This window comes from Artibeus jamaicensis, unplaced genomic scaffold, assembly GCF_021234435.1.
Source record: "Artibeus jamaicensis isolate MK-2021 breed Jamaican fruit bat unplaced genomic scaffold, CSHL_Jam_final contig_755, whole genome shotgun sequence".
NCBI classification, from domain to species: Eukaryota; Metazoa; Chordata; class Mammalia; order Chiroptera; family Phyllostomidae; genus Artibeus; species Artibeus jamaicensis.
In genome coordinates, this window is record NW_026521950.1 from 51,625 (window position 1) to 73,098 (window position 21,474).

At 49.0% G+C, this 21,474-nt stretch overlaps 1 protein-coding gene across 1 annotated transcript; it reads left to right on the forward strand.

The window, feature by feature from the left end:
- The first annotated feature begins 3,983 nt into the window (after positions 1-3,983).
- PRDM7 (PR/SET domain 7) lies at positions 3,984-17,780 on the forward strand. The gene is given in 14 exon segments (XM_053672210.1): positions 3,984-4,094; positions 6,920-7,042; positions 7,423-7,518; positions 7,610-7,733; positions 7,829-7,936; positions 8,505-8,554; positions 10,096-10,249; positions 10,839-10,940; positions 11,140-11,411; positions 12,035-12,102; positions 13,272-13,412; positions 13,414-13,465; positions 15,240-15,471; positions 17,689-17,780. Coding segments are annotated over 14 exon segments (1,725 nt in total).
- The last annotated feature ends 3,694 nt before the right edge of the window (positions 17,781-21,474 follow it).

The following is a 21,474-nucleotide window of genomic DNA, read 5'->3' on the forward strand; positions in this document are numbered from 1 at the left end:
CTCAAACTGAACCCTGAACCTGACCTTAATCTAAAACATAACCCTAAGCCTAACACCTTAACCTCTAACCCTGAGCTCTGACCTTTTCATCAAAAACCCTAAACTTTAACCATCCTAATCCTGATCCCCTAAGCCCTGACTCTGGCCCTCACCCTGACCCCTAAACCCCAACCCCAACCCAAACACCATTCCTAACCTTAACCCCATAACCCTGTAACCTTGACCCTGATCCCTGATCCTGGCCTCCTAACTCACTAACCCTCTCCCTTACTCCTCGCCATTACCCACTCACCTCATCCCTGCCGGGACCCTCACCACAATACACGTGCATTTAACATTTTCACCATGTATGTGTTACCATGTTGTGACCCCATGTAACACATGTAAAAACATGGCTTATGTATAAACATGAACAGTTATTTCTAAGAGGGCTGCTGGCTTGCAGAGTTCAGACACCTGTCATTTTGATAAATGGATGATGTCACCGCCCTGAAATGTCAGTCAAATTGGGTTCAAGGTATTGATGTAAGAAATATCCAAGACTGTGGATAATTTGTATGAGTTTATTTGAGCCAAAACTGATGACAGTAGTTGGGAGGTTTGATCCAAAATGATCTACAACCTGGCCATTGTAGCTCTATTGCTTGGACCATCACCCTGTGGACCAAAGTCTCGTGGGTTCAATTCCTGGTCAGGGCACATACGATGTTTCTCTCTCTCTCTCTTTCTGCCCCCCACCTTCTCTCTCTCAAATCAATAAATTAAAAAAAAGAAGTTATATGCCCAGATGTGACTACCCACCACAACACACCCAGTTAGAAATGTGTGATCAGACCGCCCTGTGCAACCACAGAACACAGCACTATAATGCTATAACGCACGCCAACAGTCTTTACAGTTGTGATGCATAAAAAGTTTGCAAGAGCAATACTTTTGCCTACAAAGTCAAGAACAGCATGTTCTCAGCTAATGGCTGAGTCTTCAACACTGTGATGCATGTATACAGTATAAAAGCACACGTATGAACAGTTTTCTTATCCTGGCATTGCCTGCAAAAATGAAAACCATACATCTGTACTTTGAGTAAACAGGAACCAATCATTTGGAATAAATAACTCCTTACCAAGCAACTTTTTATTTCAAGTTTCTATCTCTTTAGTAAGTGTGTGTTTTGCTGATCGATTTCTTTAACGTTCTGCAATCATTGAACTGCCCATCTCTGTTTCCTTGTAACTCACTGACTTTCTCCAGAACTGCCACGTTTAATTCTGCCAGTTAAGTCACAGAGTTCTAGGTCTTTAAAAGTTTCCTTTGTGGGTGTTCCAGCCAAGACAGAGGCGTAAGCAGAACCCCTTCACTTCCTCACACAACCAAAGGGAAGATAACAACCTATCTAAAATCAATAAACAACCAGAACTTCCAGAAAATCAAACTGCATGGAACTCTGACAACCAAGGAATTAAAGACAAAACGTGCAGGTAGGGAAGCTGAGAAAACCCGCAGCCAGCCAGCGAACTGCACAGGCGAGGCTGGCAGAAGGACAAACTGAGACTCAGAGCTGCCTGTGGACTACAGTGGTTGCTGCGGTGGAGAAACTCCCAGTCTCACACAAGAGTTTGTTGGAAAGTGTGCTGGAGGCAAGCACACAGGCCGCATGGCTCCTTCTCTGGCACCTCCCCTACAGGCAGCATGCAGCGCGACAAAGAGGGTTGCCCTGTCCAGATGAATACCCAAGGCGCCAAACCCTCACAACATATCAGGTGTGCGAGACAAAGAAATAAGGCCCAAAGGAAAGAACAGAGCAAAGCTTCGGGAAGAGAGCTAAACGATGAGGAGATAGCCAACCTATCTGATGGAGAACTCAAAGCGCTGGTAACCAAAATGTTCACAGAATTGATTGACCTTGGTAAAAAAATGAAAAAAAAAAAACAAACAGATGAAAGCTACCCAAAATGAAATAAAGCAAAATATCCAGGGAACCAACAGTTACAAGAAAGAAACCAGGACTCAAATCAACTATTTGGAACAAAAGGAAGAAATAAACATCCAACCGGAACAGAATGAAGAAACAAGAATTCAAAAAAATGAAGAGAAGCTTAGGAACCTCTGGGACAACCTGAAACGTTCCAACTTCCAAATTATAGGGGTGCCAGAAGGAGAAGAGGAAAAGCAAGAAATGGAAGACTTATTTGAAGAAATAATGAAGGGAAACCTCCCCAATCTGGTAAAGGAAATGGACTTCCAGGAAGTCCAGGAAGCCCAGAGAGTCCCAAAGAAGTTGGACCCAGGAATACACCGAGGAACATCATCATTAAGTTACCCAATATTAAAGATAAAGAGAGAATCCTAAAAGGAGCAAGAAGAAAGGAGAGAATTACCTACAAAGGAGTTCCCATTAGACTATCAGATGATTTCTCAAAAGGAACCTTGCAAGCAAGAAGGAGCTGGAAAGAAGTATTTGAAGCCATGAAAGATAAGGACCTCCATCCAAGATGACTCTACCCAGCAATGCTATCATTTAGAATGGAAGGGCAGATAAAATGCTTCCCAGATAAGGTCAAGTTAAAGGAGTTCATCGTCACCAAGCCATTATTATATGAAATGTTAAAGGGACTTACCTAAGAAAAAGAAGATCAAAAATATGAACAGTAAAATGACAACAAACTCACAACTATCAACAAATGAACTGAAAAGAGAAGAAAAACAACAAAACCAAAAGCTAAGCAAAAAAACTAGAACAGGAACAGAATCAGAGAAATGGACATTACATGGAGGGATTTCAGTGGTGGGGGAGGGAGGATAAGGTGGGGGAGACCTTATCTGGGAAGCACTTTATCTGCCCTTCCATTCTAACAGGGGGGAAAGTACAAGGAAGAAGAAGCATAATTGGTAGACATAAAATAGACAGGGAGATAAAAACTGGTATAGGAAACAGAGAACTCAAAGAACTTACATGTACCACCCATGGACATGAACTAAGGTGGGGGAATGCTGGACAGTTGGGGGTACAGGGTGGAGGGGGGATAAAGGGGAATAAATTGGGAAAACTATAATAACATAGCTAATAAAAGTACTTTTTAAAAAGTTTCCTTTGTGGAGATTTTCATTTCCTTTGCGAGCAGCCACCTTGCCTGGTTCCGTGGTACGTGATAGACGCCTTCTCTGGGCACTTGCGCATGAGTGCAAGTGTGGTCAGCTCTCTTGCACTGCAGTGGCTTTTCAGATCTCTGCGGGGCAGTGGGAGATGTCCTGTGTTCCCGGGGAAGGTGGGCATATCTCTGTGTTTAGGTCACTCGGGACGATGACCTGTGCTGGGCGATGGGGTTCCAAATCCATGAGGGCCCCACACTGCCTCCTGCAGGCAGAGCCTGCCGGCAGTCCAGCCACCGCAAGTCACATTTCTGATGGAGCAGATGGAAGTAAAATTGGGATAGGAGTGGACCTTTCAGATTCCCCCGGCACGACAAAACCAAACCAAAAGTGTCAGAAGTAGTAACCCCAATCCATTCGTACAGCCCTCACCTTGGAGGGCACCTCATGTTTCAACAGTAACAATAGCGGCCAGTGAGCAAACCAAGAACTGCTCATCACACAATGTGCATTCTCCAGCATTACCCAGTTCCAGCTCTAAATATTCACATACGTGGGGCAAGACGGCTTCAAGTACAGATGTCAATCAGCCGGAGCTGAAGAACACTGCTGTCTGCACCCAAGTGTGGCATACGGGCAACGGCTTCTTCACCCTGGACAACACCCTCCTGAGGACCCCGTGGGACCTACACGGCACCCAGTATGCCATCCGGACCACAGTCCTCCAGGTGACCGCAGGGCTGGAAAAGAGCTTGAGGCTGGGGCTGGGCACCCAGCAGCTCCCTGGTCCACAGGACCATGAGTTAGCGAGGGGACAAGCTCTGCCTGAAAGGCTGGACAGCTGGTAGGACACCAGGTCGATAACCCTAAGAGTTCCTCATGAGCCGGAACAGATGACGGTGCAGAAAGTGCAGGGGAAGCTGCACATGGGACATGAAACTCAGGCTGTAAGAAAAGACTTGACCCAACTGGAAAGGTACAACTTCTGTCTGGAGGAAAAGAAGGTAAATGATACAAAGCAAAAAAGAAAGGAAATGTGGGCAAATGACATGAATTGTTTGTAAAGACATAACCAAATGGCCATTTAGACAGAAATGATGCTCAACCTAATAATGAAAGACATCCACATCAACATGAGAAGACTTTTCCTTGCCTTTGGAAAAAAAACAATAAAAAGATAACATCAAGCATTGGTGGTGGGAGAACACAGGCAATCTATACTGTTAGTAGGGTGACAGGGTGGTGAGAAGCCTGGGGCCAGGTGGAATGGGGAAACTGAGTCAGGAAAATTAAACAAGGCCAGGCAGTTTGAGCAACTTACAACCTACTCCTATGTAAACTGCAAGATCTTATCTCCCATAACCAAGGACACTCGAGAGCAAATGGTTCCTACCTCTCCTTCCTGACCAGAGAACATACAGCTTAAATCACCTTCCTTTGATACTTTTGCAGTTCTGAGATACCACAGGTGGCCAGGGAAGGGAGGAGGAGGGGAAACCCAGAAGTTGGCAACAAGCATAAGACCTCTAAGAAACACAAGATAAACAACTATCTTTCATTGAGTTTATTTGCAGGGATTAAAGGAGAAAAAAATCAAGACCAGAGTGCACCTGCAGGGAGAAAATAACAGCGACCAGCCATCATAGCCCTGTAGCCTATAGCAACACTGTAACAGAAGAGTCTGCTCCCACCCTCTGGCCCCAATAAAAAGCCTGGGCACTCACACACAGGCATGGCTCTGGTTCTGATCCCCACAGTTACTGCCCTCTCTAGGGCTGAGTAAGTCTTATTCTCATTTAAAAAAGAAGACAGAATCAATTTGACTCATAGATTTAGCAAATCTAATTTGTAGAAATATATGAAGTATAAAACATGGTTCATAACTGCTACTCACCTTATTCTACACGGAACCACATACAGGGTGGGGCAGCAGTAGGTTTGTATTGGAAATTGTGCAATGACTAATAAATAATGCAAGAATAAACTCTGCTTTGAATACTCACAACTGTAAACCTACATTTTTCCACCCTTTATGTTCATGACAGTGAATTTCATCACTTAATAAACATTTACTAATTATTGTGGGCAGGTCATTGCACATATTTCTTGTGTGTTCTATTGATAATATAAAGTCCAAATTCTTTATCAGGAGCCAACTAGCCAACTTCAATAAATTAGCATCAAGAAGTTGGGGTCCCTTTCTCTCCCAGGAAGGACGTTGGTATTCAGGAGAATGTAACTACCATGTGTTTCAGAACTTTGATTAAACTCCAGATGTGTGGCCTTCGGGCCAAGCATCTGCAATTTCATATTGCTGGAGCCATCATTGTATATCTCTATACAATGGGGGATACATCTCTCTATAACTTTGCTGTGGCTGAACCGACAAAACAGGCATATGCAGATTTCTGCAGAAGTTATGATTCCATGAAAGATTTTGAGATGAGGAAGGCTGGTGTCTTTCTGAGTGCACAGTGGTCTTCGAATGTAAGGAACTTCTGCGGGTTGACTTCCAACTCTAGCTGAGTTGCCCGGGAAGTCGGTTTCTGCTGGGAAGCACCTGTACATCTTCCTGTTGGGGCCTGTGACTGACCGGGGGTGGTGCTACATGAGAGCTCCCCCCCTCACCCATCAACTCCACTTTAGTGAGGCTCCCCTTTATGCAATTTCACAGTAATAATTACAGTTAGTTGGCTTATTTCCAACCCATGGAAATGAAGTTATCTTTCGGTGCTCAAAATGAGGTAAGGGCCAGAAACCCTCTTCCCATTTTATCTCTTGAAAGCCAGTGGCAGCTACACTGACCCTGGACCCCTGTCCTCAGATTAGGTGCCTTATATTTGTGCAAAACAGTTGTAGGTTTTCTCAGGGTGTTTGTTTTCATTTCTGTTTGCTTGTATCTTATCTTATTTCTGAAGCCTTTGTACACCCGCTAAAGCTACTTCAACAAACCTATTACTCATACCACCACTTCTCCCCGTGGCTTTTCTAGTATACTTATTACTCCATGTGTTTAATCTTTGAACCCTCTGGAACTTATTTTGTGTCTATGAATTTTGTGGTCACCATTTACTGACTTAAGTTTCCCCGGAATGCAATGCAGTCTTGACCGCATCCTCACTGGTTATGAAGCTCTTGTTGAAAGTGGGTTGGATAAGGGAGGGCCAGATGGGCCTAGAAAAAAGTTGGGGATCCAGACCACAGTCTGGTGGAACAAAGACACTTTGTCAGGAGGCAGGAGGACCACATCCACCCAGAAGACCGCCCCGGTTCGGGGTTCCCGGCACCTGAGGGGCGGGTCCTGCACCAACAGCTGCCAAACAAGCCACAAAAACCTGAACCACCTAGCCACAGTCCTCGCAGCAAGCTGCGTGACAGGCACTCGCTGGAACCGAAGCAGCCAATCCCCGCGGGGTGGAGAGGGCCTGGGAACCCGAAACTGACAGACAGACTCCACCCCCTGTCCCTCCCTTTCAACTCTCCCGACCAATTGGCGAGCAGACCCTGCGATCTCAGTGCTGATTGGCCGCGGGCATCGAAGCAGCTATATTGGCTGGAACCTCGCCCTCTGCGCGTCACACACCTCCTGAGGGCAGAAGACAGAAGCTGGGGGACAGAGGCCAGGGTGGGCAGCGTGGCAGGGGACCCGGGAGGCTGACAGGAAAACGGGGGGCCTGGCCCTGTGGAACCCTTAGCCCACGACCTTCAGGTCCAGCCTAAGAGAGTCTAGGTGCCCTCATCCTGAGAGGCTGGAGGGGCCCCACGTCCACTAACCCGGAGGACCCCAAATCTCCTCGCCCGGACAAACGCTAAATCCCCCGACGCTTAGACCCCCAAACAGCCCGAAAGCCCCCGCTCCCCTCAGCCCCGGGCACCCTGCCTGCAGCTCGCCCGGAAAGACCGAATCTCCCCAAACTCAGAGACCCCGAAAGCCGTCATCCGGGGACGCAAGGTCGGGAAAGCCCTCAGCGAGCGACCCCGATCTCCTCAGCCTCGGAGGTCCGGTAGCCCCCCACCCCCAGCATGTGCGTGCCCTCGGCCGGAAAGGCCCGGGTCTTGTCCTGGGGGCCCCGGCGCCCCGGCGCCTGACGGACGCCGTCTCCCGGAGACCGCGCCTCTGTCCGCGCCCCTTCCCCGACAGAGGCGCCTTCCCTGCCGCCGCCGCCGCCCCAGGCCCGGCCGCGCTCCTCCTGAGGCGGCCGCGGAGGGAAGGGCGGGTCTCCGCGGCCCACCGACTCCCCTCGTCCCGCCGGGTCCTCGCGTCCCCTCTCCGGGCGCCGCGCCGACGGGGAGGAAGGCGCGCGGCCCTCTCAGCGCCTTCTCCTTCCACAGGCTCCCGGGCCTCGGGGCCGGGACGCGATGAACCGCGGCCGCGAGACGCAGGAGCGCCCCCAGGGCGACGCGGGGCGGACCCGGCGGAGGCCGCAGGTGAGCGGGGCGGCGGCGGCCGGACGAGAAGGCGGGCGCCCCCCGGCGGAGGGCGGCCGCCGCAGGCCCACGCCGTCTGCCGCCCCCGCAGGCCGAGGATGCTTTCAAGGACATCTCCGTCTACTTCTCCCGGGAAGACTGGGCGGCGATGGGCGCCTGGGAGAAGAGCCGGTACCGCAACGTGAAGAGCAACTACGAAGCGCTGCTCGGCCTAGGTAGTCCCGGCGGGGCGCGCGCGGCCGCGGCCCTCCGCCCTCCGCCCTCCGCCCTCCGCCCTCCGCCCTCGGGACGACGGCCGCTTTCTCCGCAGGTCTCAGGGCCCCGCGGCCGGCCTTCATGCGCCACCGCGGGCGGGCCGCCGCGGCCCGGGGGGCGGCCAGCGACGACTCGGACGAGGAGTGGACGCCCAGGCAGCGAGGTGAGGGCCCGGCGCGCGGTCCGCCCGGCCGGGCTGGTCCGCCCCCGCGTGTCTGGGCCGCGCCGCCGTCGCGGGGCCTTTATTCCATTCTTCTCATGAAAGGCCAATTTATTTTTAAATAAGGAAGGCTTTTAAAGTTTTCATTTATTTTTAGGGAGGGAGGAAGCGAGGGAGAGGAGCGTCAGTGTGTGGCGGCCTCTCACGCGCCCCCTACTGGGGACCTGGCTCACAACCCAGGCGAGTGCCCGGACTGGGAATCGAACCAGCGACCCTTCGGTTCGCAGGCCGCACCAGCCAAGGCTATTTTTAACATATATAACAAATACTCTATGAATGGAGGATTAAGCACATATGATGCTTTGTCTAGTTTTTTAAAAAGCATTTTAAGAATATTACTTGGTGCCCCCAATAGAAGCTTAAGCCTTAATGATGGCTCAGAAAACATTTTCCATCTTCCTTGGATTGCCCTTGGACTATCCTCTGATTCGGAATTCTGTGTACCTAATGAGAATCTCCAGATTTTGGAAACATCTACCAGCCAAAACACCGATCTCTCATCATCTTTTAGTGAAACCTTCTTGGGTGGCCTTCAGAGGGGAGCAGAGTAAACACCAGAAGGTGAGTATTTCCCAACCCTGTTGACGAGAAGAACTTCCCGTGGATACAGATGCAGGTAAGAGTAGGAGAACGTAGAGAGTTTGAGACATAGAAGTGTTTGCTTCTGTGCAATCTAATCCGTAGCTCCTTCCCTAAACCACTTACTCAGTAAAACTGCCATAGTTTTATAGAGTTTACACTGTCTCATCTGTGTATCACGACACCATTCATCTGACTCATGATTCCAACTGCAATTCTCTCCTGCGACGCTGAGGTGAGAGACGCAGTCAGACCCTGCAGGGGGATCCAGCCTTTTGGAGTCTCTGGGCCACGCTGGAAGAAGAAGGGTTGTCTTGGGCTACACATTAAATACATTGCAACATGTAAGCACAAAATCATCTCAAATGTTTTAAGTAAATTTACAGTGTTGTGTTGGGCCACATTCATAGCCATTCTGGGCTGCATGCGGCCTGCGGACCACAGTCTGGACACCCCTATGAGGGAAGCGTCTGATGTGTAGGCAGTTTGTACGGTGGAAAGTCCCACATAAAGAAGGGTATAGGCTCCCCAGCACCAGAGCCTCCCACTCTAAGAAAGTATCTCCCACCCCTGAGGTGCTTCAGGTTTGATGATTGAGAAACATGTGATAAAATGGCTTAAGGTTACACACTATTCAGCAGAAACTCATCCATCTGCAACCGATTTCAAATGCCCATCCCTGTAGAAGGAAGTAACAGCTTCTCTCTCTGAGCACTAAGGAGGCCACTCTCACCCTGTTTGGAATCATTTGTTCAGACGGCCGGTCCGCCGCTGTGCTGTGAGCTCTTCGAGAGGCTGGTCCAACTGCATTCTTCTCAGAAGTCTCATGGCCTTGAGGGCCCCTGAATATTTGCTGAATGAATGATTTCACAATTGCAAATTAAACTAGAATGGGTCAATGAACGCTGAAGATAGTTTCTGTGAGATGTCAAATATGGAGACAGCCGACGGGTAAATTGATAGCAGGACTGTAATCTCACATCCACACTGTATTCACAGCTCACAGAACACTTTATATTGCTGTTCACAGTGAACATTGTTGTATTTCATGGTCACTGTAAACATTAAGAATGAGCCTGTTGTAGATCAGGAAACTGAAGAGAACTAGCTAGTGGTACAACTTCATTCAAACAAAATTAGAGGGAATCAGCTAATCTGATTACAAATATTCTTCCCAAGATACAGCAGTTCGCAAATTTTAGCATCATTTTCTTTATTATCTAGATATGTTTCTGCCAATATTTCTTATTCTCTTCCATATATGCCTCACTCTCACTATTATAGAGAAAGTTGAAAAAAAAAGAGCCTAAGGCATGGGTTCTAGTCTTGAATTCAATACGCATAATAGGCCCTTTCTTCTCATTCAATAGTCACATTCCCCAGATATTTCCAAGGGCTGTTGAAGTATCAATTACTTCATACTATGATATATTCTCATACTCATGCATATGAGAATATATCATAGGCCCTTAAGAATTAAATAAATGCATATCACCCTTTAATACATGGCCCTCACATTGAAGGCAATGTCCACGCCATTAAGCAATGAATATAGTGTGAAGGAATTGTCCGGAACAACAAATTTGATGACTGCAAGTGGCTCAGAGCAGGCCCAGAAACCAGTGTCCCCTCTTGGAGAAGCAAGTGCCTCTGGAGAGCACATTAGACAAAAATCAGGTAAGAGAAAATCACTCGGAAACATTAGTTCCTATAAGTCCTACAAAAGGGCTGATAAGTATGACCTAGGTATGTGAGAAGGACTTCGGATGCCTGGATTTAAGCTGAGACTGACGTTACCACTGGAGCTTCAGGCAAATGTTATAAATTCTCTGAGCTTCCAAATGCTAATATGTAAAGTGAAGATAAGGAAACATCACTCATATATTGTCTGAAAACATTACATTAAATTTAAAACAATGGACACATGCAAGTCGTTCAGTAAATCCATCTGTGATAATAGCAACCACACTTCATTGGTGTTGTGTGCTCAGGCCTCTACGCAATGCCTAACACACAAAGTGCACTCAATGAATATGTTATGAATGATTAAAGGTTGGCAAGTTAAACCCGGTAATGGGAAGATCTAGAAACTAAAATTCAATCAGTCATCTTAGTCTCTCTGAACCAATAGTTAACTGAGTAAAATACCAAATTATGTACAAGGGACAGGCGATAATTTGATGGGAGGAGATTGTGTTTTCTGACAAAATGGGAACTAATACTCCACACCCCACCAACCTCGCTCAACTGCTCTTCTCCAACTTAGAACCCAGGAGAAAGGAGATAGATGTGAAGATGTACAGCCTACGAGAAAGAAAGGGCCATGTATACCAAGAAGTCAGCGAGCCCCAGGACGATGACTACCTTTGTAAGCGACCCTCATTAAGAAGCATGTTGATACAATAATTGCATCTAGCCAGTTGGTCCCCAAATCATTCCCTCCTTCCGCTGACCAGGAGTGCAGGGTTGGGGCTCAGTGATGTGAGGGCCTGGCTTCTCTCTGAAGTTCTTTGTTGTCCAGGAACATGCACTACACCTTCCCCAACCCCTGTTTCTCTCGCCTCCAGATTGTGAAAAGTGTCAGAACTTCTTCATCGACAGCTGTGCTGTGCATGGGCCCCCTACATTTGTAAAGGACCATGCAGTGCACAAGGGGCATCCCAACCGCTCAACCCTCACCCTGCCCCCTGGGTTGAGAATCGGACCATCTGGCATCCCTGAGGCTGGGCTTGGAGTGTGGAATGAAGCAGCTGATTTGCCAGTGGGTCTGCACTTTGGCCCTTATGAAGGACACATCACAGAAGATGAAGAGGCAGCCAACAGCGGCTACTCCTGGCTGGTGAGAAGTGTTTACCTCTTCCACTGTCCTCTGGCTTCCCACACCCTCCCCGTGGCCTGGAGGGACCTCACCTCCTAATGCTAGACATGGAGGGGACAATATAGTCAGCTCTGTGTACTGACTGGGCTTTACATGAACACAGAGCTCCCATTTAAGGATCAGAAGGTAAGTGGGGCCCTGGCTGGTATAGCTCAGTGGATTGAGCGCAGGCTGTGAACCAAAGAGTCGCAGTTCGATTCCCAGTCAGGGCGTATGCCAGAGTTGCAGGCCTGGTCCCCAGTGGGTGCCATGTGAGAGGCAACCACACATTGATGTTTCTCTCCCTCTCTTTCTCCTTCCCTTCTCTTCTCTCTAGAAATAAAATATATTTTTTAAAAGGTAAGTGGGAGCAAAGTGGTGCACACACAAAGGAGCGGCTTCTCCCTTGTGGGACTCCTGCTCTGATTGGACAGGTGGACTTGGCTGTGCAGGTGATGAGTAAGAAAAACATCATGTGGTCACAACTGGCAGTTGAATCCCCATGCAGGCCAAACGAGCTTTGATGACAGTGGAGTAAAATAACTCTGACTATTACCTCCCCACCTAGAAAATAAAAGGTCTTTAACTTCTTTTCTGAAACTCAGATCACCAAAGGGAGAAACTGCTATGAGTATGTGGATGGGAAGGACCAATCCTGGGCCAACTGGATGAGGTGAGGTTGACTGGTCTCTGGGTGCCAGAGGGGACACTCCTCTTCCCTGTCATCACGCCTCCCCAGAGCTCTCCCTTAACCCTTTGTTCCTCTTTTTCTCTACACAGTGTTCTTTCATATCAAGAGACATTTAGAAAAAAAGGAGATAGAAATATAGCATATGTTCTTGAAAATATAAAGAGTTTCTATAGAAACATTTTATAAAAATTTTTTATGCTACACAAAATTTGAGCTCCGGGGCAGAAAAAACCTTAAAGACCCTAGATTCTCCTGGGACCCTGGATAGTACTTTAATTAATCTAATGAACATTGATTAAGCACATATTATGTTCCAGTTTAGACAGAGGAATTTGTTACTTAAAGAGATCACACAAGCCATGTCCTTATGAAGGACTTACTGCAGACAGACATGAGACAATTGCTTTCAGAAACATTTAACTGTAATTTTCCTATTTTTTTTTTTGAGATGAGCACTGTGTCAGGAGAGCACAGACCAAGGATGGCCTACAGCTGTGAGGGCAGCGAACCAGCGCAGCCTCACTTCAAACTAGAGCTGGGCTCTGAGGCCTGCAGAGGAACGGTCATGGGCCCCTTTCCTGAGGGAGGCTCTTTCATCAGGGGAAATAGAATGAATTAACTGTTGTTGTTCTGTGGTATTTTGCTAAGACAGAGAGACCTCCAAGTTTCCATGGGAACCTTGGGGAGGCAAGTGAATGGCACCCTAAGTAAAGTGTGGGGAGACTGGAGAAAGGTCCCTCAAGAGAAGATGGACTTGGCCTAAGTATCGAATGATATGAGCTAATCTGGAAACTGAGTCTAGATCAAACACCAGGTTCTGTGGTGTCAAACAGAACTTGATTTAGTATTTAGAGAACTCAGAGGTCACTGGGTTTTATGGCCAGTCAGGATTGAGGTTAAGTCTGTAACTGAGTTTTAGAAAATGGTATTAGGAAGCATTAGCACTGCAAGCAGGACTGGGAGGCAGGCGTTCACATGACGTGCTGACAGATGCTCAGACACTGAACTGAAGGTTCCCTGGGAGCATTAGGGGCAGTGGGTGGCCTCAGAGCCTGAGAGCCTTCAGAATCAGTGAGGAGCTGGACATGGATGTCACAGGTAGTGGGAACTCACACTGTGCTTTTCTTTCCCTTCATCTGCCTCAATCCCAGGTATGTGAACTGTGCCCGGGATGACGAAGAGCAGAACCTGGTGGCCTTTCAATATCACAGGCAGATTTTCTACCGAACCTGCCGGGTTGTCAGGCCGGGCTGTGAGCTGCTGGTCTGGTACGGGGAAGAGTATGGCCAGGAGCTGGGCATCAAGTGGGGCAGCAAGTGGAAGAGAGAGCCCGTGGCCGGGAGAGGTGGGCACCACTGTTCTTCCTCAAAATGGAAAGAAAAGCAAAAACTTTCCTTAGAAATGTTCACGGTCATGGTCCACCTCTTGAGTAAAATCCCCTCTAAAGTCAGTAAAGTTTCATATTAGATGTTTTAGAAATTAAGGATTCCTTTCATATGCCTTTGACTCTTATGAAGAATTTTTATATTTTTAATTTCTGCACAAATTTTTTAAATTCTTCATGCCCTAAATATACCATGTCCAGCATATAGTACTGAAAGACTTAGAGGCCAAAAAACCCTCAAGTTTTTAAAGAGATATTAATTATTTATTTTTAGAGAGAGGAGAGGGGAGGGTGAGGGAGGAAAACATCAGTGTGCTGGAGAGATGTCGATCAGTTGCCTCATAAGGGCTCTTTGATGAGCCCTTGCCCAGCTGGGGACTAAACACTCAACCCAGCCCTGTGTCCTGACCACCAATCTAACCCATGACCTTTTCCGTTGTGGGACGACACCCAACCCACTGAGCCATCCTGGTCAAAGCAAAAAACAAGTTTTTAGCAACTGACCTCACCGAAGCAGGTTTTTCTGGCCTTTTTATAGCTGTTTTCTTCTTAATTTACTCTAATTTCTAAATGAAATATGTATGTTAATATGCATTTATTCGTGATTTCAGTTAGTTGCCCTGTCAGTTCCTACTCTGTGCCACACAGGGCTCTGGGATCTGGAAATGCAGATTAACACCTGATCAGAATCACTGCTCTCAAGCAGCTGACTGGTGAAGGAGAGAAACCCAGGGGTACCTGCGTGCCCGTGTGTAATATCACACAGTGGTTAGTGCTTTGGAGAAAAGTAATCCAGGACAAGTGCCTGGGGATCAGTGTGAGGGAAGGTGGGCTGAGGCTGGTGGTCCGGGAAGGGCCCCTCAGGAAACAACACTTACAAAAATACCTGCGGGCAGAGGATCCCAGGCAGAGGGAGCAGCTAGTCCAGGGAAGAAAAGAGGTGCGGCGTTGAATTGGCTGAGGGTCACTCAGGTCTCATCTCAGCACACAGGGTAAGAAAGGAGATCAGACAGATGCTTAGCAGCCCAGAAATGCAGTGCCCTTGACCCAAGTTGAGACACTGGGGACTTTCCTGAGTGAAAGTGTGCAGTTGTCAGCTGTACAGTGGTGTGTTCTCTATTCTCATTATGTTTTGTTAATTTTTAGAAAATAAACTCCAGTGGGGAATTCCCTCATATTACTTCATCTCCAAGTGAGAGAGCATGTGGATTAGCCAGAGAGGAACAGGAGTCAGGCGTGTAAGAAATGTGGTTGAAATATTTTGAAATAGGTCTTAGTGTATTTGAAATGGGCTAACACTAAATGAAGCATAAATATTTGTTCTGAGGCTTGAGGAAGGACATTTTATTTTACTATTTTGGAAAACTGAGAGAAGCAATTCCTAGTTGGGGCCTGTAGTTTTCCTCTTTAACATGACTTAGCAAATACCTACAGATGGGAAAGGTCACTGCAGTTCCATCCACACAGGGAGTGAAATGGCTTCTCATGCTCCAAAAGTCCCTAGTCTGGGCAATATTAAAAAAGACCCTTGATGTGGGCTTTCTGGATTTCTGAAGATGCACTGAATGAAAATGAAAAGGAAAATAGATGGTGAGGGGACACTTTGTGAGGGACAGAGGTTGTGTTATCACCACAGTAAGAAGGATTCATGGAGCAGGTCTTACCAGGAGGCAAGTTGTGCGGCCCAGGCATTGTCGTCAACATCTGCCCTGACCAAACCTTTCTCTTTCAGCAGAACCAAAGCCAGAGGTGCACCCATGTCCCTCCTGCTCTCTGGCCTTCTCCAGTCAGAATTTCCTCAGCCAACATGTGAAGCGCAGCCACCCCTCTCAGAGACTTCCAGGAACATCTGCAGGAAAACACCTCCAAGCAGAGGGACCCTGCCCAGAGGGTCAGAATCAGCAGCAGCAACATACTAGCACGCACAGCTGGAAAGACACCACTGAGGGACGAGAGGTCAAAGGAAGGTCTGACTCTTTGCTTCAAAGGATCAGACAGAGGAGGATTTTAAGGGCCATTTTGAAACCTCTCAGGGAACAAATGGGGAGCTCGAATGAGTGTGAGGAAATGATGGAGGAAGAGCCCAGCACAGGCCAGAGAGTGCATCCAGAGGACACAGAGAAACTATCTGTGGGAGGGGGAATGTCAAGAATTGTAATGATGGAGCATGGAGGGTGTGGGCAAGGCTTCAACGATGGGTCACATCTTGTCAGAGGCCAGAGGACACACTCTGGGGAGAAGCCCTATGTTTGCAGGGAGTGCGGGCGAGGCTTTGCACGGAAGGCACATCTCATCACACACCAGAGGACACACTCTGGGGAGAAGCCCTATGTTTGCAGGGAGTGCGGGCGAGGCTTTGCACAGAAGACAAGTCTCATCACACACCAGAGGACACACTCTGGGGAGAAGCCCTATGTTTGCAGGGAGTGCGGGCGAGGCTTTGCACATGCAAGACAAGTCTCATCACACACCAGAGGACACACTCTGGGGAGAAGCCCTATGTTTGCAGGGAGTGCGGGCGAGGCTTTGCATGCAAGTCAGACCTCATCAGACACCAGAGGACACACTCTGGGGAGAAGCCCTATGTTTGCAGGGAGTGCGGGCGAGGCTTTGCACGCAAGTCACATCTCATCACACACCAGAGGACACACTCTGGGGAGAAGCCCTATGTTTGCAGGGAGTGCGGGAGAGGCTTTGCACGCAAGGCACATCTCATCACACACCAGAGGACACACTCTGGGGAGAAGCCCTATGTTTGCAGGGAGTGCGGGCAAGGCTTTACATGCAAGACAAATCTCATCACACACCAGAGGACACACTCTGGGGAGAAGCCCTATGTTTGCAGGGAGTGCGGGCGAGGCTTTGCACAGAAGGCACATCTCATCACACACCAGAGGACACACTCAGGGGAGAAGCCCTATGTTTGCAGGAAAGTTGAGTAAGTCGCTAGCCTTAAATCGCATCTCAATAGCCAAAGGACAAATGTAGCCACCACTCAGTTTATACCTCAGCTCTGAGGGGACTTCAGATAAGTGTACTGGCCCTTTACTGTCCGCAAGAGTGTCATTTGTAAAGAAGTAACTGGCTAAACAAATCCTCTACTTTCATAACAAGAGGTGAGATAGACAAACAGTTTCTTAAATGCTATGAAGATGTCAACACCAATCTCCTCCATAGTGGTTGTTTTGTTACTGTTTTTGTGGCCTGTTCTAAATTTGTCTCCATACAAATTTGAAGCCCAAATACCTCATCCCCCTTATCAGTGAAAGCAGAGAGTTCCAAGGGGGTCCCAGAGAACTCATACTCAGCAACAGAAACTCAAGTCCTGCAAAGTCATAAGTCTGGAGTCAGTCCAGTTAGGTTACTGCCCAAGGAGAGGTGTATGGAAGAGGGACCCCAAAAACATGGAATTTATTTATAAAAACTGCGGGTTTATTCTTACATGTTTAAACTTCAGTCACCTTCTAAGTCCTCTCCATTAGCTGCCACACACCTGTGAAGATGTTTTCCCACTGCTCAGTTTTCAAACTTGTGAATTTTGATGCCTTTTGGTACTTCTGCCATTGTTTTGCTTTCATCTCTTCCATCAGCAAAACATTTCCCTTTGAGGGCTTTTTTTCATCTGGAGGGACAAAGAAAAAGTCACTCAGGGCAAGATTGGGTAAATAGGGAGGGTAGGGCACAGGGGTCATGGGCATTTTGGGTCAGAAACTGCTGACCACTCAGGATGGTGTGGGCAGGTGCATTTGTCAGACACCCATCATGAAATGGGCAGATGTGTTGAGTCTTCAAAATTTCACTGAGGCCGAATGCAGCCTCTCACAACAACACCAGCTGGTGCACTGATACAGGTTATGTTCCTAGAACACTCACCTAGTCAGGGAAGCCTGGACTATAAGAGGCCCACGCTCCAGAAGATAATTCTAATTTTTTTGTCCACCCTCTCATATGAGACAGACTCACCAGGGAAGAGAATTTCCTGGACACCCGAGAAGTGGGGCTTTTTCTCCTAATAGGCTCCCCACCCTCCTCCCTTGCCCCCTCTTGGCTCCTCTTTTGATTTCCTCCGACCTCTGTAGCCTCAGTGGGGAAGGGCAGAGAGGGATGTGTGCATGTGTGTGGATGTGAGCCTGGCTCAGTCTGGGCACCCGGTCTGCCTTGCTCTCCCCTTGCTGGCCTTTCAGGTCAGCACCTCATGGTGCACAGCATACGGACTCCCGACCAGTCCTCACTGGGTCTGAGCCTCAGCTGTGCCCTCTCCAGCTGTGTGACCTAAGACAAGATTCTCACTTCTCTGTGCCTTTTTTGTATTCTGTATGATGGGAGGGTAACCCCAGCCTTTTGGTTTGACATTCAAAGTTAAGTCAGCACAGAGGATGACTGAGATCACAAGTCTTGCCGAACAGCTTTTGGTGCCCACATGTTCCAGGTCTTTAGTGCTGAGCACGGGAAGATAAGGACTGGGTGGGGGCCTGGAGCCAAATTTAGAAACTGTGCAGACACCACTGCTTTCCCCACATAGACTCTGCTGCCCTGGAAAGGAGGCCTGAGGTCAGGGACATGCCTCCCTCCAGGTCACCACCCTCCCACTGAGCCTGGGCAGCCTCCTATCCTCCTCAACACAGGCGGCTGGTACTAAGAATGACCTGTGGAATGAGACCCTTGCCCAGCCCTTGCTGAGAGCTGAGTCTGGGGGCAGCATCTGCCTGACCTGGGTGCACCTCATCTGCACACAGTGTCTGTGAAGCCCACGACACAGCAGCTTACCTTGCACTTACCTTGTACCTTGGTCCCGTGGGGTTTAATACACCACTGACATCATCTTGAAACTCTTACTGTATCTTTAAACTTTTGTGAACTCTGATGGGACAATGCACATGCTATAAGCAGAGCAGACATGCACAATGTTGGTCATTCCTGGCCACCCATTCCCAGGTAATGTCCAAAATGGCCCAGGAGCACAGAATTCCTGTGGACCCAATGGGTGGGAGTCCAGTGAGACCCAGGGTGAGAACAGGGTAAACATCTACATCTGCATAAGCGAGGGTGCTGGCAGCTTCCAGAGGTCACACTTTTCTTAGAACCAGGAGTGACTTCAATACAGAGGGATGGCAAAGAGTGAGGACCCCTATTGTACCCTCTCCTGCATGAGGAAGACCTAAGCATGACCCACCCTGTTCCTGCTGGTGGGTTCATGAAAGGGGGACACCCACCCCCATGACCTGGGACGATGTCCATCTCGTAGAGCAGGCTTGTAAACAGTGTCTATACATACCATGTGGACTTGTAGCTTTTTGCCCAGATGATGCCTTCTAAGGAGGGCCCCCAAGATGCCTCAGAAGCTGCAGTTGGTAATGGAAGGTCAGGATGGCAGCAAATCCAAGCCCTTCCCACAGGTCAGCATGGTAGGGACTGAGCCACCCGGCTTACTGGGCAGGAAGGCTTGTGCTGTGGTCCCCCTCCTCCTGTCCTTTTAGGAATCTCTCTCTGGACAGTAGATGGACGTACTGATGTTCCCCAATGCCCACCTCGGTCTCAAAAGGCAAAAAAAAAAGACTGGATTACCCCTCCTCTCTACTTCTCAGAGAATGACTGAGGCCCACTCCCAAAAATGTAGGTCAAGAACGGCACAGGGCAAACTCTGGTCTCATTCAAGGAGCCCCACTGAGGGAATTTAGACCCGATGGGGATTGTTCTCTGCAGGTCCTGCTTCTGTGTCTTCAGATCACAATGGACAAGGACCAGGAAGTCTGGGTTTTCTGGGCATCACTGGCCCAGGTGCTGAGGAGCCTCCTCACAGCGTTTGTTATAAATCAGGAAAGACGGTGGCTGCAGGTGACGACCACCCTGGACGGAGAGAAGCGATCCGTCACGTTGCGTCTCCTGTACGGCTTCAGGGGGTGCTAGAGCCAGGGGAGATTGTCTCACTTCTTACGTGTTTCAGATAGCCACTTGTCTTGTGAAATTATTCATGACGCCTTTTGAAGCCCCTTTCAGGGACTGCACAGGGGGTTAATGGTGGAGGTAGCAGAGCTGGGTGCAGATCTGAACTGTACACTCTGCAGACATGCTGAGACTCACTGGGCACCACGACTCTGGGGGGCCAGCACCTGAGCTCAGAGTAGGTCGCAGGAACTGACAGCAAATGAACCTGAAAATTCTGCATGAAGGGACGTTCCAAGGGGCTGTCCTCTTGTCCTTCCTACCTGCCCCTGGCGGCCACCACTGCTTTCTCCTCTTTCCTTCCCTTTTCTGTCATCATGGTGGCTTTGCCCCCACAGCAAACCCCTGCTCCCCAGCCAGCACCAACCATCTCATGATGACCACATGAGGAGTGCAACCACATTGGGTCCTTCATGGACCAACATCCAGAGTCTTGGTTCAAGCCACTAAGACATACTGTCCCCAGCCAGCTCTTCTCTCTGGCTTCTGCAGTCAGCCCAGCTCCTGACATGGGACCAGTGTCCAGGCAGGACTCCACTGACATTGTCAGGGAAAGAGGGTTGAGGGCCTGGGCGCAGTGGGGCAGGTGGAGGGATGAGACCTGGGACGGCCACATCCCCTCCACTCAGGTCCCTGATAGTTTCAAGTTGACAAGGGACAGCGTTCCCACAGCTACAGCCATGTTAGAAGAAGCCCTAAATCTTTCTAAGTGAGTAAACAAATAACCATGAAATTGCTACAAAAATTTGATGGACTATACTGCTTGTATCACTTCACAGGCAGTATTACTGTCTGCACAGTGAGTACACTAAAAAAAATGGCAGCATGTTGCACTTAAGACTTCTGTGCTAATTTTGTTGCCATGCTAGTTGTTAGCTGTTGAGATATCAACTCCCCTTTGCATTTCCCTGCAGGCACCACCAGGATGCAAGTCACAGCAACAGACACACAGAACACCTACAATGCAGCCACAGACGGTACCTCAGCACAGCACGCTCACTGCCAGCCAGCACAGGGGCATCATTACTCATCAGTGTGCTCACTTCAGGGCCAGACCAACAGGGTAGGGGGGCAGGAGGGCCCAATGGGTGTTGTGGTCGTCCTAACCCATGGGCACAGACACCAGCCAATCAGAGCAGACACCTACTGATGAGAACACTCTTAATTAGAATATGCACCAACCAATCAGAGCAGACAACTGCTACAGACAGTGGCACAAAGAGCAAATCTTCCTGGAGGGGCTCCTGCCCTCTGCCCTCCCATGTGGTACTGGACATGCAGGAGTCCCTCGCTACCAGGAGGGTAAGACACAGGCACAGGAAGCAGAGCAGAAAGACAGCTGAAGCTGTGTGCCCAGTGCTGCTGCTGGGCTGCTGGGCAGCTGGGCCTCTGGGCCTGGACTGTGTGATGGAGCCACAGGTCAGTCTTGCTCTTGAACCATCTCGCTGATATTTCCGGGCATGTGGCTGAAGGCGTTTCTGCCTCACAGATTTGAGACCACGCAGGTAAAACACGCAGCACACGCTGCTCAGTAACCTGGAACCGATGGTTCTTCCTGGTCAGCCAAGGCCCTGAACAGAGAGACCTGAGAACTTGGCTGGTCTGGCTGCCGTATGGACAAGCACCACCCACAGAGAGACCCACACATCACGGTGGCTGAACCATCATGGGAAGGATGCCTGTGTCCATGTTCAATGTCATTTCGTGGTTGAAATCAGAGCCCCTCCCCTGCCCCCCTCCCAAGACAAACACATCTGGGTTTTGTCGCGGACTCTGCCTGCTGCCTTTGTCTCCCTGTTCAAGTCACTGCCCAGGCCAGGGCAGTCACTGCCAAGGGCAGAGATGGCTGCCCTTGCCCTGGGACAGAGGGTTGGTTGGCATGTCCCAGCGAGGCCCAGAGAGTTCTAACAAACCACCTGGCTGAGGACCACGGGCCTGGGCGACACTGCAGCCCAACACAGTGATGCACAAGCAAACACAGTTCACGGGACATGTGCTGGCTTCTGCTTGGCACAGTCAGGCTGGAG